The sequence below is a fragment of the Heteronotia binoei genome, chromosome 1 (assembly GCF_032191835.1).
Source record: "Heteronotia binoei isolate CCM8104 ecotype False Entrance Well chromosome 1, APGP_CSIRO_Hbin_v1, whole genome shotgun sequence".
Classification (NCBI taxonomy): Eukaryota; Metazoa; Chordata; class Lepidosauria; order Squamata; family Gekkonidae; genus Heteronotia; species Heteronotia binoei.
The window spans coordinates 483,163-508,678 of NC_083223.1; the positions used below are offsets into that span (position 1 = coordinate 483,163).

Sequence of the window (25,516 nt, forward strand, 5' to 3'; positions counted from 1 at the left end):
CTCAGCCTCTCTGCCCTGTTGTTGGCCCTCCAGAGGAACTGGTTGGCCACTGTGTGAGACAGAAGGCTGGGCTAGATGGACCCTCACTGGTCTGACCCAGCAGGGCTCTTCTGACGTTCTTCTCAGGGGAAGGCCTCGGCCTCTCTGCTCTGTTGTTGGCCCTCCAGAGGAATTGCCTGGCCTGGGTGAGACAGGAGGCTGGACTAGATGGACCCTCACTGGTCTGACCCAGCAGGGCTCTTCTGACGTTCTTCTCAGGGGAAGGCCTCGACCCCTCTGCCCTGTTGCTGGCCCTCCAGAGGGACTGGTTGGCCACTGTGTGAGAAAGGAGGCTTGATTAGATGGACCCTCCCTGGTCTGATCCAGCAGGGCTCTTCTGATGTTCTCCTCAGGGGAAGGCCTCAGCCTCTCTGCCCTGCTGTTGGCCCTCCAGAGGAACTGGTTGGCCCCTGTGTGAGACAGGAGACTGGACCAGATGGACCCTCCCTGGTCTGACCCAGCAGGACTCTTCTGATGTCCTTCTCAGGGGAAGGCCTTGGCCTCTCTGCCCTGTTGTTGCCCCCCCGGAGGAACTGGGTGGTCACTGTGTGAGTCAGGAGGCTGGACTAGATGAACCCTCACTGGTCTGATCCAGCAGGGCTCTTCTGAGGTTCTTCTCAGGGGAAGGCCTCTGCCTCTCTGCCCTGTTTTTGTCCCTCCAGAGGATCTGATTGGCCACTGTGTGAGACAGGAGGCTGGACTAGATGGACCCTCAATGGTCTGATCCAGCAGGGCTCTTCTGATGTTCTTAGGTTTTTATCAGTTTCCAGATAGAGAGAAAGACAAAATTAAGTAACCTTTATGCAAAGAGAGCGGTATCCCCCAGTAGGCTCCAGAAATGTATTTATGCCTGGGTGTGTGGGAGACCGTTTTGGCCAGAACAGCTCAGGACTGGAACAATCAAAGCCTCACTTATGAAGGGAGACATGAGGAATTCCACCCAGTGAGTCTTGCAAAGAGAAATGGGGTGTGAGAAATTAGTATGATGATAGAAACCGTTAGCGTGATGTCCTGGGGAAATGCTATAAATGTGTTCATCAGATTTTAAAGACATATAAGGGAATCTGGGCCAGTATCGGTGCAACTGATGAAAGACAATTTGGCGAGCTACCAAATCCTTCCTTCCTGACCTTTCCTTGCCTCCCTTCCCAGACCCAGATTCCAGAGTGTGAACAGAATCCTCCAGAACCCCTCTGCTCAACTATACACTAAGGAAAAGGAGACAGGGGTTTGCAAGCAGCAGAATAAACCTTTTTTTATTGTGGCTAGATATTTGTGTACCCAGATTCAGGCAGTTTATAAACATAAGAACAAGCACATTCGAATATGAAATCAATAATTGTTGGAATTCAAGTTAATTACATTTCAGGCATTATAGAGTTAACTGTTGTTGTTTACCTAAAAAGAGGATGTGATGTATTGTAGCATAAACTCAGTTAGGGTCTGCCTCTTCTAAGGGGGGGGGGGGGGGGAACACTTGTGTGTGAAAGTTCTTTGATCTCATAAGCAAGTTGAATTGCCAGGCTTCCTTTCCCAAAGTTCTCTGGGTAGAAGAAGCAGCTTAACAAAGAGTTGTAAAAGTAGTCATGTAGCAGATAGGACGTAGATAGCCATGCTAGAATGCTAAGTTTTATTTCTTTTATCCAAAGTACCTTTTCCTGATGTTTTATAGCAGGGGTGGCCAACGGTAGCTCTCCAGATGGTTTTTTTTTTGCCTACAACTCCCATCAGCCCCAGCCAGCATGGCCATTCTGGGGCTGATGGGAGTAGTAGGCCAAAAACATCTGGAGAGCTACCGTTTGGCCACCCCTGTTTTATAGTAAACTTTATTTATTTTGATAAGCTTAAGTCTCATCTCCATTTATTGCAACCTCCTTATCTCTGAATTTTAAAATGCATTTCCCAACAATAATTTAAAGCATGGTTCTGTTGTCAGGAGTCAAGGAATAACAGCCCAATAATTCAGCAGTTTATTCCAGGTATCATAAGGCAGTACACCATCTTTGCTAAGACTGACGCCTTAGCTCAGTGACTCTCTATTTATCCCCTCTTCCCAACCGTTATATTTCAAGTGCAAAGCGTGGCAAAGCAACTGCAACTTTTGGCGGGACCCATTCCCCCTCATGTCTTAGAGTCCAGGTGGTTATCTGTGCTTTGTTAGCAACTGACCTTGGTCGGCAGAAACAGTTTCAATAATCAGTTCCTCAGATAAGCATGCAGAGAGCAAGATGAGCTAAGCAAGAATTCATTCAAGCCAAGGGATAATGCTACAGCAAAGAAACTATGGCAAGAGGGATACAGAGAGAAGAAGATGAAGATATTGGATTTATATCTCGCCCTCCACTCCGAAGAGTCTCAGAGAGACTCACAATCTCCTTTCCCTTCCTCCCCCACAACAGACACTCTGTGAAGTGGGTGGGGCTGGAGAGGGCTCTCACAGCAGCTGCCCTTTCAAGGACAACCTCTGCCAGAGCTATGGCTGACCCAAGGCCATCCCAGCAGGTGCAAGTGGAGGAGTGGGGAATCAAACCCAGTTCTCCCAGATAAGAGTCCACACACTTAACCACTACACCAAACTGGCTCTCCCAGGATAATTCTTGACAGCTATTGCACAGCATATTACAATAAATGCAGCATCCATTCAAGAGATGAGGCTTCCCTTAATCAAAGTACGTGGTGCAGACGTTAAATTGTGGGGCTTGGATTTGGGAGACCACCCCCCACATCAGAATCCCCCTGGGTGGCCTTGACCAGTCCCTCTCTCTCTCTGTCTAACCGGGGTGGTTTTTTCAGCCAGCCAGCCATCTTGGTCTGAAGCAGCAGAACAAAGTTGGAGTCCAGTCAAGTACCTTTGAGACCAACCAAGGTTAATTCTGGGTAGAAGCTGTCGTGTGCAGGCCCACTTCTTTAAGCTACTTGAGGTCAAGATTGGGGAGAAAAGGCCGGGGATACAGAATGAGTTGTGCCACCTAATTAGATCCGCCTTGTGTTGGTTCTGGATAAACCAGAAGCTTGCAGAATGTGGTGGATCCTCTGGAAATGCTTCTGTTCCACTTGGAACTCGGGTTTCGCATCTGTTCCATCCGGAGGGGAGAGGGTGAGGAGGGGGGGGGAAGAGAAGGGCTGCTGAAGGAGGCCGTTGTGTGAGTTTTGCCGGAGCCGCTGGGAGACCTGTCTAGAAGCCCAGCACTCAGTCTGCCAGGGAGTCTCATAAATCACCCCCAGATCTTTGATGTGTTAACACTTAAGGCAGTTGCTGCTGCTCTCTGGCCTTTATTCTCACTTAGCTAAACTTGGGAGTAGTTTTTAACGAGAAAGTTTGGCAGAAGTGAGTGCATGGCTCCCTTGGTGAGGGGAAAAAAATACTGGCTGAAGGGAACAACCTGGAAAGTTCTCCTTGTGCTCAGAGGCCTTTCATGACCATAAGTTTATGAACGTGTTCATTTTATTTGTCCACTGCTCTCCCCAAATGGGGACTCAAACCAGTTTGCACGTTGATCTCCCCTCCTCATTTCTCATCCTCACCACAACAGCCCTGTGAGGTAGGTTGGGCAAAGAGCATAAGAGAAGCCCTGTTGGATCAGGCCAATGGCCCATCCAGTACAACACTCAGTGGCCAAAAAACCCAGGTGCCATCAGGAGGTTCACTAGTGGGGCCAGAAATCCAGAAGCCCTCCCACTGTGGCCCTCCAAGCACCAAGAAGACAGAGCATCACTGAAGTGTGACTGACCCCAGGTCACCCAGCAAACTTCCAGGGCAGAAGGAGAATTCGAACCTGGATCTCAGAAATCTTAGTTTAGTGGCCTAATCACTCCATGCTGTAACCCAGGCACTGATTCATGTAAGGTATTTTCATTTGTGTAAAAGCTATTGGCTGTGATTTGCTGTAACGGTTCTGTATTTTAATAATAATAATAATTATCTGGTTCCCAGGGAGAAGACAGAAATGATCCGGTCATATATTCAGGAGGTGGTACAGTACATTAAAAGGGTGAGTCTGCATCATGCATTTACTTGCATTCATTCATTTGAGGGGGGGGGTGTATCCCTCCTTTCTTCCAACAGAGTCAAGTGACAACAAAAAATACCTTCCTTAGAGCAAGGTCATAGGAGCCCTATGGTGCAGAGTGGTAAAGCTGCAGTACTGCAGTCGGAGCCCTCTGCTCACGACCTGAGTTCGATCCCAGCGGAAGCTAGTTCAGGTAGCCGGCTCCAGGTTGACTAAGCCTTCCATCCTTCCGAGGTCGGTCAAAGGAGTCTCCAGCTTGCTGGGGGGAAAGCGTAGATGACTGGGGAAGGCAATGGCAAACCACTCCATAAAAAGTCTGCCGTGAAAACGTTGTGAAAGCAGCGTCACCCCAGAGTCGGAAACTACTGGTGCTTGCACAGGGGACCTTTCCTTTCCTTTCTCTAGACTCAGCCTTCCATCCTTCCGAGGTCGGTAAAAGGAGTCCCCAGCTTGCTGGGGGGAAAGCGTAGAGGACTGGGGAAGGCAATGGCAAACCACCCCGTAAAAAAGTCTGCTGGGAAACGTTGTGAAAGCAGCATTACCCCAGAGTCAGAAATGACTGGTGCTTGCACAGGGGACTGCCTTTACCTTTACTGATCAGCAAACGGCAAGGCCAATACTGAGTGCAGGGAGGGACTGGGGGGGGGGGTTGCCCCTCCTGTTTCCTGCCTGAGTTCCTGTTGGGGAAGACAGTCCTTGGTGCCTTGGAGGGCTTCTTCCTGCTCCAGCAGCTTCCATTCTTGCAACAGAGCAGAACCAGGGAGGGTCTGCTCTGGATTGCCTGGATTCTAGAAAACCCTGGCTAAAGTCTCTACTTCTCTAGGGAGCTTGGTAGGTGTCCCGGCCTGCCTTGCAGGATTGATGAGGATAAAGGATAAAATGAGGAAGGAAGAGCTGTGGGTGCTGCCTGAACCCCTTGGAGGAGAAAGAGGCAGAGGGAAGTGGACTGGGTCAAAAGTGGGGCAACGACGGGGTGCTCTTCCATGACCCTGGGGGTGCAGAACAAAGTCCAGTCTGAGTCCAGTCAGGCACCTTCAAGACCAATGGAGTTTAATTCTGGGTATGAGTTTTCATGTCCATGCCCATGTCTGAAGAAGTGCACAAGCACACGGACACTTCTACCCAGAATTAAACTGTGTTGGTCTTCAAGGTGCCTGAGCAGACTCAGACTTTGTCCTGCTGCTTCAGACCAACATGGCTGCCCCACCTGCATCCATGTTCGTGGCAGTGGAGGATAGAGGTGGGCTGCAGTAGCTCCATGAAGTCTGAAGAAGGACTGGGCACCAGGCATGGCTATGACTCAGCATCAGAGACTGCTTTGAGTGACAAGGTACAGGATGACCTTGACTGGCTCGAAAACTGGGCTAAAACCAGTAAAAATGAATTTTGGGGGAGGGATGGTGGCTCAGTGGTAGAGCATCTGCTTGGTAAGCAGAAGGCCCCAGGTTCAGTCTCTGGCATCTCCAACTAAAAAGGGTCCAGGCAAGTGGGCGTGAAGAATCTCAGCTTCCTGGAGAGCCGCTGCCAGTCTGAGTAGACAATACTGATATGGGAAGGGATGGTGGCTCAGTGGTAGAGTATCTTCATGGTAGGCAGAGGGTCCCAGGTTCAATACCTGGCATCTCCAACTAAAAAGGGTCCAGGCAAAGAGGAGTGAAAAACCTCAGCCTGAGACCCTGGAGAGCTGCTTGCCAGTCTGAGTAGACAATACAGATTTGGGGAGGGATGGTGGCTCAGTGATAGAACATCTGTTTGGTAAGCAGAAGGTCCCAGGTTCAATCCCTGGCATCTCCAACTAAAAAGGGTCCAGGCAAGCGGACGTGAAAAACCTCCGCTTGAGACCCTGGAGAGCCGCTTGCCAGTCTGAGTAGACAATACTGATTTGGGGAGGGACGGTGGCTCAGTGGTAGAGCATCTACATGGTAAGCAGAAGGTCCCAGGTTCAATCCCCAGCATCTCCAAGTAAAAAGGGTCCAGGCAAATAGGCTGAAAAACCTCAGCTTGAGACCCTGGAGAGCCGCTGCCCATCTGAGTAGACAAGACTGACTTGGATGGATCAAGGGGGGGTCTGATTCAGTAGAGGGCAGCTTCATATGTTCATATATATGAGAGGGATGGTAGCTCAGTGGCAGAGCATCTGCTTGGTAAGCAGAAGGTCCCAGGTTCAATCCCCGGCATCTCCAACTCAAAAGGGTCCAGGCAAGTAGGCGTGAAAAACCTCAGCTTGAGACCCTGGAGAGCTGCTGCCAGTCTGTGTAGACAAGACTGACTTTGAGGGACCGAGGGGGGTCTGATTCAGTAGAAGGCAGCTTCAGATGTTCATATGGCAAAAAACAGCTTTGTGAGAGACCCATTTGAGCAGAAAAGCAGTATACAAATCACTTTTCTACCTACATTGTTTTTAAATCAGCATGTTCTGCTTTATCTGTGCAATGCTGAACATAAGTCCTTCTGTGCATAAAATGCCTCAAAATGTACCCTTGTGGACTCAAATGCCGGCACAGGTTGGAGTACAGTTTGTTGTTTTGTTTTTGCCTTGCAGCTGGAAGACGCTCAGAGTAAAAGGCAGGAGAGACTTGTGGAGAAACACAAGGAGGTTCGGCAGCAGATACTGGATGAGAAACCCAAGGTAAGGAGACGGAAATACTCACATCCTTTCCTTTTGCTGTGTTTGTTTTTAATTCTCTTTCTGAACGTTGAGCTCAGGATTGACCAGACTGTTTATTATGAATCTTAACTATGGAGATACAAAAGAGAGATTTTGGAACGAGTTCTGCCTGTGGCTGGGGGGGAAACGCTTGGTGTTAACGTGCCAAAAGAGAGCAACGTTCTGGGAAGTTCATTCTGCAAAGCCACCGTTGTGTTTTAATCCATCCCGTCTCCGTGTTTGTTGCAAAGAGTGTCTGTCGCCAGCAGAGGGTGAGCGCTGCTCGAGCAGCACAAAAGCAAAGCTGTTTTCTCAGTGTGCGCGTGGGCGTCAGGCATCATCCTTGTAGCATGCAAAATCCTTGGTATTTTCTAAAGCACAGGGCTCTCGCTCTCTCTTGCACACACACACACTGCTGATGTGGAGCTGAATAAATGCGGTGTGTTGCATTTTAGGGTGAAATTCCCATAATGCAGAAGGAAGATGTTTCGTTGCTGTTAGAGGATGCAGCTTGGGAGGGGTGGGGGTGGGGGAGGGAGGTGTTGCTGGTGGCCTGTTTGTTCCTCTTTCCTCCTGGGACTAATAGCAGCATGCAGATGGAGAGACGGTTGCGGAGAGGCAGCGTAGGGAAGGAAGGCGTATGGCAAACGAACACACCCTGCTGCTGCTGCCCCAGTCCAAACCCCGCCTGCTCTCCCTGGCTGTTTCTTTCAAAGAAAACCAAAGATGCCAAGAGATCTCCTCTGGCTGTGCTCTTGTTACCTGTTTTTGTCAGATGAACATTTGGTGCATATTCAGCATTTGAGCCTATCAGCGTCCTTTGCTTTCCATGCCTGGTCTTAGTTTCCAATAGGTGGCTTATGCTAAACCCGGTGATCTGGATGGTGGACCTTTGTGCAAGAGTTGCCGCATTCTCACGTGACCTTCAGGATTCTCCACCCACCCAGTTTGGGTTGGTTTGAGCAGGAGGAACACAGCACTAGACACAAAGAGGGCACACCAATTTTTAAATTTTTTTTTAAAAACCTTGTCATATTTGCAGAGCCTCCAGTAATCCCCTCTCCCTAGAAGGCAAGATAAGTGATTCTGTTGTGGGGGAGGAAGGTAAAGGAGATTGTGAGCCGCTCTGAGACTCTTCGGAGTTGAGGGTGGGATATAAATCCAATATCTTCATCTACCTCACAGGGTGTCTGTTGTGGGGGAGGAAGGTAAAGGAGATTGTGAGCTGCTCTGAGACTCTTTGGAGTGGAGGGCAGGATATAAATCCAATATCTTCATCTACTTCACAGGGTGTCTGTTGTGGGGGAGGAAGGTAAAGGAGATTGTGAGCTGCTCTGAGACTCTTCGGAGTTGAGGGCGGGATATAAATCCAATATCATCTTCTTCTTCTTCTTTCTCTGTCTGTCTCTTTCTCTGTCTCTCTCTCTCTTGTTGTCTCTGTCTCTTTCTCTCTCTCCGTTTCTCTCTCTCTCTGTGTCTCTTTCTCTCTGTCTATGTCTGTCTGTCTGTCTCTCTCTCTCTTTCTCTCTCTCTCTCTCTCTCTCATGAGTAAGGCTGGACAGGAATAATGCAATGCTTTGAGCAACCTTTAAGAAACCCTCATATTGCAGAGTTCCCTGTCCCCACTTTCTAAAAGACAGGCCATTCTCTTTTGTTGTGCTCATTATTCCCAGGAATGCCCCACTGAGCTGGCGCTGGCGGCCCTCCTGGGGATCTGGCCCACCTTGTGGTCACCCATAGTTGAAAAGGACCCTCAGGAGCCGTTCAGTGAAGGCCCTGCACTGGTTTCCTCTCCAAAACCAAGAAACGGCTCATTCTCATAGCATTCCTGCCCAGGAAATATTGGGCTTTGCCAGGGTCATTTTGTAGAAATTTTTACCACTGTGTGACACAGAATGTTGGACTGGATGGGCCATTGGCCTGATCCAACAGGGCTTCTCTTGTGTTCTTCTTCTGTTCTAATCCTCTCCACCTCTAGGAAGCCTTTTTGTGTGGAAGTGTCTGTGGGGAGGATCTGCCCTCCAGAGGTTCTCTGCAGGCCGGGGCAGAGAGAAGCTTGCAGCATGATTTACTGGGCCTTCATTGGTGCCAGTTTTAAGGAACATTCTTTTTCTGTTGTTGTCAGTCCAAAGTTAGCCTGGTAGCCCTATGCGGGAACACCCAGCCATAAATCAAACCCATCCCATCCTCGTGTACCCTTCGTGCAGGAGGACACAGGCTTTCCCTTGGGATTGTCCTGTTTTCTAGCTGCTGTGTGCAGCTTCAGATTTCGGTACCGCCTTCTGGCCAGCTAGCAGTAGCACTTCCCTGGTGCATCTGCCAGGCTAGAAAGACGGGGGCTTCGACCCCACTTCAGCCGTCTTAACCCGTGCAAGATAGTGGGTTCCACGCAATGGTGAGGCGAGGGGGTAGTGATCTTCGCTCTTTTATTAGATACAGCATAGCATAGCGCTGCACTCAAAGACTGAAGACTGAGCCACTGGGGCCAACTATCTATACACTCAAGGTTCCCGCACTAGCCTGCTATTGGACCTTTCAAACAAGCAGGGGGCCCGTGATTGGAGCAGGGTAGCAGGGATTTGGATCCTGCTGCCTCTTCTTCCCAAGTCCCCAAGCTGAGTCCTCCATGCTCCAATGAGCCAGGCGAGAACTCCAGATGTTAGTCACCATTCCGGTCACATATGTAACAACCTGCCTCATAAGACAGCTGTGAAGGCGAAACAAAAGAGCACCACCAGCACCATGTACATCTTATGGGTCTTCTGATTTGTTAGCAAATTCAAGAGGAGTTTTCTGCCCCCTAAAGGCTAACCGGTTAATTGTGGCAGACCCCTCGTGAGCCAAATTGCACTTTGCCAGGTGCAAGGGATGTTACATTCAGTGGGCAGAAGCAGGCGGGTCTACAAAATGGCCGGTATGGCAACCCCCTATACTGGTCTGTGGTGCGGCCTCCTTTGGAATACTGGACTTTGCAGAGCTGCGGAAAGTACACAGGAGGGCAGCCAAGATGAGGAGGGAACTGGAGCATCTTCCTTAGTAGGGAAGGCTGAAGGGTCTGGGGGACTTTTTCGCTGAGAAAAGAGCCAATTGGGGGCGGGGGGGCATGAGAGGTTTATAAAACTATGCCTGGGGTGGAGAGAGTTGGCAGAGAACTTTTCCTCCCTCTTCCTGAAGACTAGAACTCGTTGGCATGCAATGAAGCTGATGGGCAGGAAGTTCAGGAAGGGCAGAAGGAAATACTACTTCAAACAGAGTGCGATTAAAATGTGGAATTCGCTGCCAGAGGATTTCGTGGTGGCCACAGGAATAAACCGCATTCAAAGGGGACTAGAGAGATTCATGGAAGAGAAGTCCAGCAATTGGTACTAGCTATGGTGACTGAGGGGAACCTCCACATTCAGAGGCCTAATCCTCTGATTCCCAAAGCCAAGAGGCAACATCAGGGGAAGGCCTTGGCCTTTTTGCCCTCCAGAGGAACTGGGTGGCCACTGTGTGAGACAGGAGGCTGGACTAGATGGACCTTCCCTGGTCTGACCCAGCAGGGCTCTTCTGATGTTCTTCTCAGGGGAAGGCCTCGGCCTCTCTGCCCTGTTGTGGGCCCTCCAGAGGAACTGGTTGGCCCCTGTGTGAGACAGGAGGCTGGACTAGATGGACCCTCCCTGCTCTGACCCAGCAGGGCTCTTCTGATGTTCTTCTCAGGGGAAGGCCTCGGCCTCTCTGCCCTGTTGTGGGCCCTCCAGAGGAACTGGTTGGCCACTGTGTGAGACAGGAGGCTGGACTAGATGGACCTTCCCTGGTCTGACCCAGCAGGGCTCTTCTGATGTCCTTCTCAGGGGAAGGCCTCAGCCTCTCTGCCCTGTTGTTGGTCCTCCAGAGGGACTGGTTGGCCACTGTGTGAGACAGGAGGCTGGACTAGATGGACCTTCCCTGGTCTAACCAAGCAGGGCTCTTCTGATGTCCTTCTCAGGGGAAGGCCTCAGCCTCTCTGCCCTGTTGTTGGTCCTCCAGAGGAACTGGTTGGCCACTGTGTGAGACAGGAGGCTGGACTAGATGGACCTTCCCTGGTCTAACCCAGCAGGGCTCTTCTGATGTCCTTCTCAGGGGAAGGCCTCAGCCTCTCTGCCCTGTTGTTGGTCCTCCAGAGGGACTGGTTGGCCACTGTGTGAGACAGGAGGCTGGACTAGATGAACCCTCCCTGGTCTGATCCAGTTGGGCTCTTCTGATGCTCTTCTTGGGAAGGCCTCAGCCTCTCTGCCCTGTTGTGGGCCCTCCAGAGGAACTGGTTGGCCACTGTGTGAGACAGGATGCTAGACTAGATGGACCCTCCCTGGTCTGATCCAGCAGGGCTCTTCTGATGTCCTTCTCAGGGTAGGCCTCAGCCTCTCTGCCCTGTTGTTGGCACTTCAGAGGAACTGACTGGCCCCTGTGTGAGGCAGGAGGCTGGAATAGATGGACCCTCCCTGGTCTGACCCAGCAGGGCTCTTGTGATGTTCTTCTCAGGGGAAGGCCTCAGCCTCTCTGCCCTGTTGTTGGCCCTCCTGAGGAACTGGTTGGCCGCTGTGTGAGACAGAAGGCTGGACCCTCCCTGATCTGATCCAGCAGGGCTCTTCTGATGTTCTTCTCAGGGGAAGGCCTTGGCCTCTCTGCCCTGTTGTTGGCCCTCCAGAGGAACTGGCTGGCCGCTGTGTGAGACAGGAGGCTGGACTGGATGTATCCTCCCTGGTCTGACCAAGCATGGCTCTTCTGAGGTTCTTCTCAGGGGAAGGCCTCAGTCTCTCTGCCTTGTTGTTTTCCCTCCAGAGGAACTGGTTGGCCGCTGTGTGAGACAGGAGGCTGGACTAGATGGACCCTCCCTGGTCTGACCCAGCAGGACTCTTTTTAAGTGTGGAGGCTCACATCTCTGTCTGTCCCTTGAGATTCCTGTCTCAGATTTCTGTGGATGCAGAGAGATCCCAGTAGCTGACCAGTCCCCTCACGCAAAAGCTTGTACCACAATGCAAGTATTAATCTTCAAGGAGTTGAAAGACTCTCTGTTGTGTTTTGCTTCCTCAGGCTAACAGATTAAACAAGCACAGTCTTTCCCGCTCACTGAGTTTTTAGGCCACCACACCCAGCACCTGGAGCATAAATGGGGCAGCGTGAGCAATCAGGTTGGCATAAAAAATAAGATGGATTGTCCTTATAGGAAGTTTTTGTTCTAGGAATACTATAAAACTGTATGTGCATGTCAAGTTGGGAGGGGACAGGTGTCTGTGGCAGAGTCTCTGCTTAGCACGTAGAAGGCCCCAGGTTTAATCCTCAGCAGCATCTGCATTTAAAAGAACTGGTAGGAGGTGATGGGAAAGACCCTGGCCGGAGATCCTAGAGAGGTGCTGCCAGTCCGAGGAGACAAGAGTGACCTTGACAGACTGGGGAGGGGGGGGGGTGTTTGTGTGTGTTCCTGTGAGCGATTAAAGTTGGATAAAGAAGGATAAATCCAAATGTCATTCTTTGCCATGTGCCATGGTGGTCCCGATCCCCTGCCTCACATCAGACAAGGAACTGCCAAGATGCAAAAACTGTCTGTGCAGTCTGGGAATGCATGAGGTCAGCCACTGCAGCCATGAACGACGACACTGGATTTATATCCCTCCCTCAACTCTGAATCTCGGAGTCTCAGAGCGTCTTACAATCTCCTTTATCTTCTTCCCCCACAACAGACGTCCTGTGAGGTGGGTGGGGCTGAGAGGGCTCTCACAGCAGCTGCCCTTTCAAGGACAGAGACTCAGAGCGGCTTACAATCTCCTTTCCCTTCCTCCTCCACAACAGACATCCTGTGAGGTGGGTGGGGCTGAGAGGGCTCTCACAGCAGCTGCCCTTTCAAGGACAACCTCTGCCAGGGCTATGGCTGACCCAAGGCCATTCCAGCAGGTGCAAGTGGAGGAGTGGGGAATCAAACCCGGTTCTCCCAGATAAGAGTCCGCACACTTAACCACTACACCAAACTGGCAGAGCTCTGGAACCCCTACATTGTATTGTGCTCTTTCTTGCTTACCCTCAGAGTGGTAAAGCAGCAGTCCTGCAGTGCTGTGGTCTGAAGTCTCTGCTCACAACCTGAGTTCGATCCCGGCAGAAGCTGGGTTCAGGTAGCCAGCTCCAGGATGACTCAGCCTTCCATCCTTCCGAGGTCGGTCAAATGAGTCCCCAGCTTGCTGGGGGGAAAGTATAGATGACTGAGGAAGGCAATGGCAAACCACCCCGTAAAAAGTCTGCCATGAAAACGTTGTGAAAGCAACGTCACCCCAGAGTTGGAAACAACTGGTGCTTGCACAGGGGACCTTTCCTTTCCTTTCTCTAGACTCAGCCTTCCATCCTTCCAAGGTCGGTCAAAGGAGTCCCCAGCTTGCTGGGGGGAAAGTGGAGATGACTGGGGAAGGCAATGGCAAACCACCCCATGAAAAGTCTACCATGAAAACATTGTGAAAGCAACGTTACCCCACAGTCAGTAATGACTGTTGCTTGCACAAGGGACTACCTTTACCTTCATTCAACAGCTTAAGTAACAAAACTGGGTCATTCCAGCAAATATATCTAAAATTCTTATGCAGTGATTGTTACAGTTGGAAGAGCTTTGGTGTAAACATGACTTGGGTTTGGGTCTTGGTTCTTCAGTTGTCCTACCCAGGTCTTCCATGTGTCAAGGTTTAATGTCAGAATGGCTATTGTCCCTCGGTTAAGAATTCCAAACACCCTATTTTTAGTTCGTCTATACAGTAATCTAGAGGTGTCCTTGAATGGTAATTAATAACATAAGAGAAGCCCTGCTGGATCAGGCCAGTGGTCTCTCCAGTCCAACACTCTGAGTCACACAGGGGCCAAAACTCAGGGGCCGTCAAGAGGTCCACCAGGAGGGCCAGAACTCCAGTTGCCCACCCCAAGCACCAGGAAGACAGAGCATCACTGCCCCAGATCAGGTGTTTCATCCATACCTTATGGCTAATAGCCACTGATGGACTTCTGCGTCAGAAGTTCCTCCAATCCCTTCTTGAAGCAGTCTGTGCTTGTAGCCACCACCTCTTCCTGTGGCAGTGAATTCCACGTGTTAATCACCCTTTGAGTGAAGAAGTACTTCCTTTTATCTGTTCTAATCCGACTGCTCAGCAATTTCATTGAGTGCCTACACAAGTTATTGTCTTGTGAGAAAGGGAGAAAAGTACATCTTTCTCTACCTTCTATATCCCATGAATAATTCTGTAAACTTCTAATTGGGTCCCTGCTTCCGCAGGTTTTAGCAATTCAGTAATCCAGGAGACTGTGTCCTAATACGGACACCTGAAAAAGTACAAATATGTATTTCTCTGGGACAGAAGTGAATATTTCAGGAAACAGAAATGCACGTCTAGCTGTTTGTCTCGTAGTCATAGCTTGAAGGAGAGAATAGAAAGTACCAACTAAAATTAGCAAGTAATACCCAGATGGAAAGGATAACAAGTTTTGTGGTTTTTTAAGCCAAAGTTGTCTGGCTAGGTTTTTCTTAGGAAGCAGCACAAAAATACATTGCAGAAGTAAATACTGTGGAGGCAGGATCATAAATAAAACATAACTCAAGTACCTAGGGGAGGGCAAGGGCCAGAAACAAAAGAGATTGTTTTTAATAACCCGCAGAACAAAGATGTCATTACTGCTCTGACTTGCGAGCAAACCAGCAGGACACCGGAGGTGACAGCTACAGGCAGTGGGACACCAGGAAACTTGGTGCTGCTGCATTGTGGCTCAACCCCCCCCCCCCTCCTCAAAAATGAAGGAAACTGAAGTTTTGGCAGGTGGAGTCCATGGCATTGTACCTCCCTCCACCACCCCTGGGCTGCACCTCCAAAATCCCCAGGTTTGATTCCCCACTCCTCCACTTGCAGCTGCTAGAATGGCCTTGCAGGAGTTGTCCTTGAAAGGGCAGCTTCTGTCAGAGCTCTCTCAGCCCCCCCCCCACCTCACAGGGTGTCTGTTGTTGGGGGAGAAGATATAGGAGATTGTGAGGTGCTCTTGAGACTCAGTGGAGAGCGGAACAGAAATCCAATGTCATCGTCATAATCGTCTTCTTCTTCTCTCTCTCTCTCTCTCACACACACACACACTTTTCCTATGTTCCGTCCCCCATGTTTTCCCAGCCTATCCCGTTTCAGCTCCAAGACCTCCTTTCCTATACCTCCTGTCTCTTTCCCTGGGCTTTTCTCTTTCCTCCTCCTCTTCCAGCTGCTGCTGAGATTGGGCAGGGGGAGGCTCTAGTGGTGGTTCTTTTGCCCACAGGGGCATCTGGGACCTCGCAAGATCGTGTGAGGTCTGAGTCTGCATCCTCCAATTTCACTTCCTCCCCCTCCGCCCTTTTAAACTTTTTGTATTTTTCTGCAAACCTGGGTGTTCTCCCAAATCTGTAGAAAAGTGTTCCTTCTCTGTAGAAGGTCTTCAGACAGGGATTTTTTACTCTTTATTTTCGGCCGTTGAGAATTAAATGTGATGGTCTGCCCATTGTGCGGCTAGCCAGGATTGGTGTTGCACAGATTGTGCAAAGTCCGTGCCATGCACAATGCTACACTCATGGGGTAAAGCTGTTGTCCTGTTGTGTTGGGCAGGCAGGAGCACTGAGCGGGAGAGAAGATCAGTTCCCCACTCCGCTTGGGGAATGGTGAGGCCTTTGAGGAGTACAAAGTCCATGTCTCCCTGGCCTACTTCAGGCGAAGGCTGAGAGAATCCAGAGGCGAGAGCCATGAAATGACTCAGAGATCTGGACAACATCACATGAAGCAAGACTTCTAATAGTTGAGTTTGTTTAATTTGGGGAGGAGGACACAGGTGGCAGCTGAAACACAAGCGCAGTCTTGGGGTGGCTGCACAGAAATAGCCACCTTGCTTCCAGTGTTCCCTCTAAGCTGAGTTAGTGTGAGCTCGCTCACAGGTTTTTAGCCTCCAGCTCACACATTTTGGTCTTAGCTCAGGAAAAATGGCCCCAGAGCCCTCTAATTGGTGCAGGAGTTCACAGCTGCCATGCCAGGAGTTCACAAAGTAGAATGTTTGCTCACAGGACTCTGCAGCTTAGAGGCAACGCTGGCTGCCTCCTCTCTTGTTCTGAGTCAGGCCTCCCATTCCTTTCTGTGTTTAGACAGCTTCCTGTGTAGCGTCCTTGCTGGGGAGTCCTCAGGAGGGCTCATGGGAGGGGGTGGGGGGTGCCCCTTGCAAACCCCCTTCAGCCCCCCTCCCCCCACCTTTCCTTGTGGCTCAAGCAAATCGAGCTCACGCCTGTGTTTGGATTAATCTCCCGGAGTGGATTCACTGAACGGAGACTGGATGGAGTGTGGGAATCGTTCCCAGCCAGAATTCCAGTGGTGTTCATTAGCAGGGGTGGAGTCACGCAGGATCCCTCCTTATGGGGCGGGGATGGACCTATTTCCGCTCCGGAGAACCAGCGTGGGGGATTGTCAGACTCCGAACTGGAAGGCCCCTCCAGTTGGACCGCTGTTTTGCTGTGGGAACTTCCTGGGCCGGTTGCAGGGTGATGGTTAGGATAAAACAGAGGAGGGGGGACAACGTCACAAGTCCTTTTGCGTCTCCCCTTGGGGGAAAAGAAGATTACAAATATATGAATACATTTTTCTATGCTTCATGAACCCACAAAATTACCACATTATTGTAAAGCAAGCTCCCCCCATCCCCGTGGGTCTCTTTGCATTCTGTTTCACAGAATGGTTCACCCTCTCAAGAGTTCTTTTTTTCCTTTTTTGTCTTTAATGGATTAATTTAAGCATTATGGGATTCCTGGCTCAGACAACCTGTCAGTGGGTGGTATTTCTCAACAAGATAGTGAAGGCAAACCACTGGCAAAGAATTTTCCAAAGTGCCCAACAGTAATTAAACTTGAAAGACATTCCAGCTCTTTCAGCTTCACGCTTGCGTAGAAAAAAAAATTATTCTTCTGTCTGTCTTATGATACAGCTCTCACAGTGAGCTGAAATCATCGTTTTGGTATGTGGTTTTGACTCTCCACTGTACCCTGAAGCAATGTTCCTTCTAAGCTGAGTTAGTGTGAGCTAGCTCACAGTTTTTTAGCCTTCTGCTCACACATTTTTGTTTTAGCTCAAACTAATGTATGCAGTTGCAACCCCGTGGCGCAGAGTGGTAAAGCTGCAGTACTGCAGTCTGAGCTTTCTGCTCATGATCTGAGTTCAATCCTGGTGGAAGTTGGGTTCAGGTAGCTGGCTCAAGGTTGACTCAGCCTTCCATCCTTCCGAGGTTTGGGAAAATGAGTACCCAACTTGTGAGGGGTGGGGGAGTGTAGATGACTGGGGAAAGCAATGGCAAACCACCCCGTAAAAAGTCTGCCGTGAAACATTGTGATGCGACGTCACCCCAGAGTCGGAAACGACCGGTGCTTGCACAGGGGACTTCCTTGACCTATTTAATGTATGCAGGAGCTCACAACTTTAATGCCAATAGCTCATGAAGTGCAGTTTTTGCTCACAAGACTCCACAGCTTAGAGGGAGCCTTGCACTGAAGGACTGGAGCCCAATTATTAGAGGTGGAGCAAAATTCCTGGAATGGGGCTTCCCCAGCCTGGCTGAAGTGCCCCCCTCCCCGCGGAACCCCCCCCCCCAGTTCTGCTCCAAAGAACCTCATTTGAAAAGGGAGGGGGAGTCTGTAGCGGGAGAGGCAGTTGTCGGACGGATGTCCTTTCACTAGCGTAAGTAGTGCCACCCCCAAACCCCACTCAGGGCAAAGATAAATATATTTAAGTATATCAAAGATTTCAGGTTTTCACGGCTGGTAACATCATTAGGGTTTTGGGCTCAAGTGCCGTGTTCTACTGGAGAAAGTTTTCCTTCCAGACGTTTCGTTCTCAGCTGCGGAGAACATCCTCAGTGGTGTTGCAGCCGGAGCAGGCGCTCTGACCTTTTTGGCTGCTGTGCATTGAGTGCACAGCAGCCAAGAAGGTCAGAGCGCCTGCTCCGGCTGCAACGCCACTGAGGATGTTCTCCGCAGCTGAGAACGAAACGTCTGGAAGGAAAACTTTCTCCAGGAGAACACGGCACTTGAGCCCGAAAGATTCTACAAACCCTAATATTTAAGTATAGATTCAGATGTGTCACCATTTGGTCTGACACAACAGCACAGAGTGTGAGTCAACTCAGGCACCTTGAAGCCAACAGAGTTTCAAATACTGAAGGGTGCGTACCCACAAAAGCTCAGACCCACAATAAAACTTCGTTAGTCTGGGCTCAAACTTTGTTCTGCATTTAAGCATATCATGAATGCAAGGCAATTTTTTTTTTTAAAGCAGCCGTAATAATAAGCCAGCGAAGTGTCTTGTAGTTTACTACTTTTTATTTCATCATGTCAAATGTATGACATTTGGAACATTATCGCAAGTTCTTACCATTAATTTAAGCTCAGCCGGAAACAGTCACGATTCTTTCTGACAGCAGACAGACCACTTCAAGAGCATATGGATGAATCAGACCCATCTAAAAATGTGATTGCTCTTTTTTGCCTTCTGGGGATGTTTTTGGACACAAAGCCTGCAGTTGGGAAAGATGAGGAGCAGGGGATGCTCCAGAACGTGGGGGTGGGGGTCTTAATGTGTTCTGAGCTCTCTTTGCAGACCTCAGAGGGGCCGATGCCCTTTCTCTTCTCTACTCCTCAGCCTGATTGTTTTACTCCTTTACCTACTCGCATCCATGGGTGTTTTTACACTGGCAGTTTGTGACTCTCTATCACTGCATTGGAAGCTCACCTTTTACATTACCTAACATTCTCACAACTGTTTTTGCATCGTTGCTGCCCGAAGCATCTACATTTGTTTCAGTGAGATGAGTTCTGGCGTTGCTGCTGCAATGTTTTTCTTGAAACTAGTTTTGATCCCGTCCTTTCTCTACAGGCGTTTCAAACTTGTATTGTAGAAGTTTTCATGCGTTTTAAACGACTCCTCCAAAAGCCACAAGGTGCAGTAATTTGCATGAGAACAGACAGCGCTTGAAACTTTTACGTTTCATTGCTTGCCTCATCTAGTAATTTAAATTTGTATTGTTTTTGCAGGGTTGGCACAATTTCCAAGCAATCATATACATTTAACTAAGCACTGGTATTCTGTCTGCCCTCTGATCAGAGACCACCCCCCCCCAAAAAAAAATTGAAGCGCTTAAATGTAGAAGGAAAATAATTAAAGCAGAACAGTGGCAGGCAATTTGAAGACTCTGGTTCAAACGGAATGTAAAAACACCCCTTGTTAAAAGAGGCTGATGTTGCGCACGGCTAGCAAGGCTTTCGGTATACAGCTTGAAAGGCGCCAACGAGGTGCTGTGCAGGACTCCCCTCTGTGTCTAGTGGTGGTCGTGGCGTGAATGCAGTCCCTTCAGCAGGGCAGAGGCATGAGGAGAAGGGGTGGGCTCAGAGTTTGGATGGTTGCCAGCAGCCCAGGAGAACCGGGGAACAGGGAAGGTGGACAGGAAAGGGGTTTTCTTGCGATGGAGTTGGAGGGGACAGGAGCCGACCCTAGGAGCTTGAAGAGGGGGTGGGGGGAGACTTGAGAATGCCAGGAAGCCAGCTCCTCTTCCCCCACTGAAACCAGCCCAAGAGAGGAAGGTGCTCTCTGATAGAGATCTGCCCATGGTCCTGGTCTCCTGGGAACACACAACAATAGCTGTTCACAGTAAATGGAGTAAAACAGATTAATGGTTTAGCAAGTAGGCTTGTTCCGCACCCCCCCACACACACACACACCGCCTTCTCCAAGCCCTCTCCACGCTCAAAGTGGGAGAGAGGGGGTACCTTGATCCCCACAACCACTCAGACAGAACCCCCCAGCAGCAACTAAGGGGAGGGGGGAGGCAGAAGCTAAAATTAAAAAAAAACACCCACTTTTGCACAACCCAACCAGCCCACCCCCCCAGGCTGCACTGCCCGCCCTCTCCGCTCACTACTGTGCAGCTGCAAAGAGAGCCAGTTTGGTGTAGTAGTAACGTGTGCAGATTCTTATCTGGGAGAACCGGGTTTGATTCCCCACTCCTCCACTTGCAGCTGCTGGGATGGCCTTGGGTCAGCCAGAGCTCTCTTATCTGGGAGAACCGGGTTTGATTCCCCACTCCTCCACTTGCAGCTGATGGAATGGCCTTGGGTCAGCCAGAGCTCTCTTATCTGGGAGAACCGGGTTTGATTCCCCACTCCTCCACTTGCAGCTGCTGGAATGGCCTTGGGTCAGCCATAGCTCTGGCAGAGTTGTCCTTGAAAGGGCAGCTGCTGTGAGACCTCTCTCAGCCCCACCCACCTCACAGGGTTGGGGGAGAAGATATAGGAGATTGTAAGGTGCTCTGAGTCTCTGATTCAGAGAGAAGGGTGGGGTATAAATCTGCAGTCTTCTTCAATGGGGGGGGGAATCACAGATTTAAGGACATCACCCCCACCCCCCACGTCGCAAGTTAGTCCCACCCTGCTTTAGAAAAGTGTGGTTCTTTAAATTGCAGCTACAGAAAAAGTGCACTGGACAGTGTAAGGCTGGTGCAGACGGCAGGCACAGAAATCTGAAGTCAAGTTTCAAGTCAGAAAGGCCAGTATCTAGTGGGTGGACCTCTTTTAAGGAAAGTGTCTGCACTGAAAGTAATTTTAAGACAGAAATGGCAATCCTGCGTTTAGTACAGAAGCGCTAAGCTAATTTGATGTGATTGGCTTTGTCTGCAATTTGTCTCCTTTGCTGCCGTCTCATGAAAATTAGGGGGGGGAAGCATTAATCCTTGAGGGTGTTTTTAGCTGGCTCTTTATTCCGAACTGCCTTCCAGGGCTGCATTTCACTTACGAGCTCATTAGCTGGAGAAGGCATTAAGGGATGCGAAGGCATTAAGTGATGAGCGCAGGGGTGTGCGACCACACATACACAAAGCGTGCGTGTGACGCAAGCACTCCAGACATACATACGCAGCCTTTAGGCGTACTGGGTCTTCCTCCTCCACCCACAAGTCTTTGTTTCCTAAATGAAAACATCCTGCAAATTTAGCCAGAGTTCATTGGTACCTGAACCATGTCTGAGTCCAGTCAGGTGCCTTGAAGACCAACAAAGTTTAATTCTGGGTAAAAGCCAGGGGTGGGATTCTAGCAGGAGCTCCTTTGCATATTAGGCCACACACCCCTGATGTAGCCAATCCTCCAAGAGCTTACGAAAAAGAGCCTTGTCAGCTCGTGGAGGATTGGCTACATCAGGGGGCATGGCCTAATATGCAAAGGAGCTCCTGTTAGAATCCCACCCCTGGTAAAAGCTTTTGTGTGCATGCAAACTTCATCATGAAAGCTTATACCTGGAATTTTGCTTTACTGGCCCCCTTACTTTCAGTTTTAGGAGGCAGTCAAAGGCTGTTTCATTTACGACTGCATTTGGCTGATTAGTTTCTTTTTTCTTTAGTGGCCATCCTAATTGGAGTTTTAAAATTCTGGTCTTTTATGTGTTCTTCATATATGTTTTGTATTGTAAGTGGCTTTGTGTTCCTCAAGGTAGAAAAGCGGATCACAAATGTTTTAAATCAATAATAAATAAATAGCTGTGTCGCTGCTGTGGTTAAGTAGCTTTTGATAATGTTAACCTCTTGCCTTGGGCATTTAATCTAAGGGCAAAATCCCTTCTTATTTAGATTCCTTGTTTAGCCCAAAACTATGTGGTTCCTTTATGCATTCATGATATTAAACTTCCTCTTTCCAGTGGCATTGCTGGGTGGTCTGCTAAGGATCCTTTTTCAGATCGGTTATGTTTCCTTCAGTCTTGTACATCTTCTTCTGAAATATCCCGATGTGCTCCAGTTTAGGCTAAAATGGGTCATGTCCTGCCTTGATAAATGGACTAGGCTTCCTCTAGCAACATTAGAGCAAAAGGTTCCATTCCTCTTAGAGAATCTGATTTTCAGTGTACTTATTTTTTGGCTCGATTTCTAGCAGCTGCAGAGAAGTGTCAAAGGGAGGTGTTTTCAGACGCAGGAGGTTTAATGTGAATCATGAGACTCCCGTGTCTGTTAGCCGCCCTGAGCCCGCCTAGCGGGGAGGGCGGGATATAAAAATAAAATATTATTATTATTATTATTATTATTATTATTATTCAGGTGTTTTAGTTTTATTGTTCAAGACCTTGGTCTAAGCCTAGGAGGAGGGTGAGAGGAAGGGAGGGAAAAAGAGAGAGAGAGAGAGAGAGAGAAGAACCATTACTCACTCAGGTTGTGGCCTTTTGTTGGAAGAGCACCTGCGTTTCTCTCCTTCAGAGACGTAACAACAAGGCAGAAACTCTGCCTTTCATGTGTCAGACCACTGAAATAGCAGGAGTGGCTTCCATGATCCACAAAAGTTCCAGACCAAAAATAACATGGTAGTGTCTAGAACTGCCCTTCGAAACCTGTCCCTACTGTTTGTTTATGATACATCCATCTTGCCTTCCTTTCCCCTTGAGCTCAAGTCTGCACGATTGGGCTTCCCAGACCTGAGTTCTGTAACATCTGAACCAAAATACGCTCCAGAATACACTCGTGGTGGGTGGACTGAAGTCCTGAGGAAATTGTTCAGTGGGTGGTTACCCCTCCCAGGGAAGCAATGTGCACGATCTGAAACCATTAGAGCACTGATTTGGCTGTGTATGGTTTTCCCCTTAACAATACTTCACAATGAGAGGAGATCAATATCTCCAGAGCACATGAACACATACGTACCAAGGCAGCCAGGAAGGCTTTGGGAAGGACTCACACTGGCTTCAATGGCATGTGTGTGTTTGTAGCCCTTTCTCAATAAATTATCTTCTTTCAGTTTATCAGTATCCAACCGTGTCAATTAAATGCTTAATTACAAATCTGCTTCACCCTTTCTTGAGGATAATAGAACTTCCATGCTGCTGCCTAATTAAAGCTCTCTGCAACAGTGGCCGTCCTGTGAGTTCATGACATCTTGGGTGAAACCTTCTTGTCATTCCTGAACCTACTGCCAGTCACTTTCACTGAGTCTCTCTCTCTCTCTTTCTCACGCACACACACACACACACTCTTTCTAGGCTTGCAAAGGACAAAACTGTGCCATGCATGATTTTGCAAACACCTGCTATGTGTGTACCTTCCACTGTTTCCTGTTCCCTGAGTTGTCACCTCTCTAAACTAAAAACACCCTGAATACTTCAGCCTTGCAGTGAAGGTTCTGGCAACCTCACAGAGAGGATCCCCTCTACCTGAGAGTAGGAGAAACTGCTGGGAATCTCCCAAAGCCACAGGAAGGCTTCCCCACCACCACCGCCACCCGTGCAAACTGTGTCGTGCTTTTAATGGAAGGTGGCTACTGGTGCCCTCTTCCCCTTCCGTCAGGACCCTGGACAGCGGCGTGGTTATGCTGCTGCCTCAAAGGACAAAGGGGCCTTTTCTTTGCTTCCATGAGGAACTGGTCACACTCAAGGGTCTCCGAGGCATGTGCAGACAGCTCAGTCTTGGTGGAGGGAAAGGGTAGCAGTTTACTGGGTGCCTGTTTCAGTATTAAAAAAAAGAGTAAAGGTAGTCCCCTGTGCAAGCACCGAGTTGTTACCAGCACAAGGGACGATTGTCACATCATTAGGTTTTCCCAGCAGACTTTTTACGGGGTGGTTTGCCATTGCCTTCCCCAGTCATCCACACTTGACCTCAGAAGGATGGAAGGCTGAGTCGACCTTGAGCCAGCTACCTGTTCCTGGCTTCTGCTAGGTTCAGATCGTGAGTAGAGCTTGGACTGCAGGACTGCAGATGACCAATCTGCTCCATGGGGCCGAACAGGTCAAGCTTAAAGACAATGTTGGGGGCTGTGTTTGTGGGGCCCTCTTATGCTGTTGGCTTAATTCCAGCAGGCCAGGGGGAGTGGGGGGGCGGTTTCAAGGCCACTCTATTAACGGGGGGAGGCATTCACAGCTCTGTTTGCTGCCCCAGCTATTGTGGCATGTAGAAATTTGGGGCATCTCTGTCTTTAGAGGTGATCCCTGCTTCTCTGTTGAGCCTTTCTGCCATCTGGCAGCACTCTGGGATATTGTCAGCAGTTCCATCTTGACTGGGCAGAGAGATTTGGGGGAGGGAGCGGGGAGGCAATAAGCCTGGTAACTGCAAAGGTGTCTGCCCTGCAAAGGCCCCCATGTCTCTGGAGGCTTAAAACATCCCGATGAAATGGATTGGAAATGTTTCCGTGCATGTGGATGGGCTCAACTCAAACATACAAGTGAAACTGCGGCTGATTCCACGTGGAGGTTTTTCTCTGTTTCAGCAGCTCTAGTTGCTCTTCTTTTCTCCATCCACAGGATATTGTCGGCCATTCCTGAACAAATCATTAACAGCCTGTTTTTTTCTGTTTGACTCTGTTTTTCTAATGCTGGGGGAGGGGAGGGGAAAGTAGCTTTCCCAGCATTTCCATTGCTGGGTTTATATATATATATATTCAAACACAAGGCGTGTATTTTTCTTTCTAGACATGTGTGTGTGTGTGTGTGTGTCTAGAAAGGAAAATACACGCCTTGTGTTTGAATGAAGAGTACACCATGTAGAGTACTGGTGGTCACCACCGAATTTTCAGAACCGCCTATATTGTGTTGTATTAATACAGCACCATGAAATGGCTTTAAATAGTTTAAATAATGTAATGTGTAATTATGTTTTATATGTTTTGTTGGTTTTAATGGTAGTAATGTGATGTTGTGAGCTGCCCTGAGTCTGCTTGCGGAGAGGGCGGGATATAAGCTTAATGTAATAATGATGATGATGATTTATTTATTTATTTATTTATTTATTTTTATTTATTTAAGATTTATATCCCGCCCTTCCCACAAGTGGCTCAGGGCGGCTTCCAATAATAGATCCATCAAAATTACACATATAAAGGGATCCATATTTAAAACAGATAAAACAGATAAAACAGATAAAACCCTAGTTATTAATACACATAAATATTTCAGCTATATATAAAAGGAATCCAGCAAGTTACAGTAAAATTCTCAAGCTAAGTATAGGCTAGCCGGAAGAGGGTCGTCTTACAGGCCCTGCGGAACTGAACAAGGTCCCGCAGGGCCCTCACCTCTTCCGGCAGTTGGTTCCACCATGTAGGGGCCATAACAGAGAAAGCCCTTTCTCTGGTGGACTTCAACCGGGCTTCCTTCGGCCCAGGGATAGTAAGGAGATTTTGTGTTCCCGACCTCAGTACTCTCTGGGGAACGTGCGGGGAAAGACGGTCCTTCAGGTAGACAGGTCCCAAGCCATATAGGGCTTTAAAGGTGATAACCAGCATGATGATGATGATGATGATGATGATGAAAGGAGACACCCTTTGCCCATTTTCTCTGCATTTTCATAGTGAACTGCTTTGACTTATTGTTGACACCAATGACATTGAGACTCTTTTTAAATTCTTTTGGGGGCCAGGGCAGCATCCTAGCACTGTTGCTTCATGACCACAATACACACAGGGGTTTTTCTCTGCTCCCTCAGTCCGTCTCTGCAGAGTTCCTGAGATGTTCTTCCCACCCCCACCCCCCAAAGCAGTAGGAGGCCAATTAGTCTTTTCAGTACAAAGCACCACAAAGGGATACTCAGAATCTTCCAGCAATTAGCATTGCCAAAGGATTCCGGTATTGTAGTGCTCTGGTGTAGAGCTATGCTTATACACAGGGTTTTAAAGTGTAGTAGTGTGCTATTGGCAATGCTTGCATGCCCCAAACATTAAAGGTACCAGCTGGATATTAGGGGGGTGGGATTTTACAGTCCGAGTAGTTCAGAGGTAGAACCAGCTGCCTAGGAAGGTGGGGAGCTCCCCTTCATTGGCAGTCTTCAAAATGCAGCT

At 49.0% G+C, this 25,516-nt stretch overlaps 1 protein-coding gene across 1 annotated transcript in view; it reads left to right on the plus strand.

Annotated features, from left to right (window-relative positions):
* The window catches only part of PLCB1 (phospholipase C beta 1), a 576,948-nt gene that overhangs the window by 479,482 nt on the left and 71,950 nt on the right, over positions 1 to 25,516 (plus strand). The window contains 2 exon segments of the mRNA XM_060261607.1: positions 3,974 to 4,031; positions 6,592 to 6,678. Of these exon segments, the coding sequence (XP_060117590.1) occupies positions 3,974 to 4,031; positions 6,592 to 6,678 (145 nt within the window).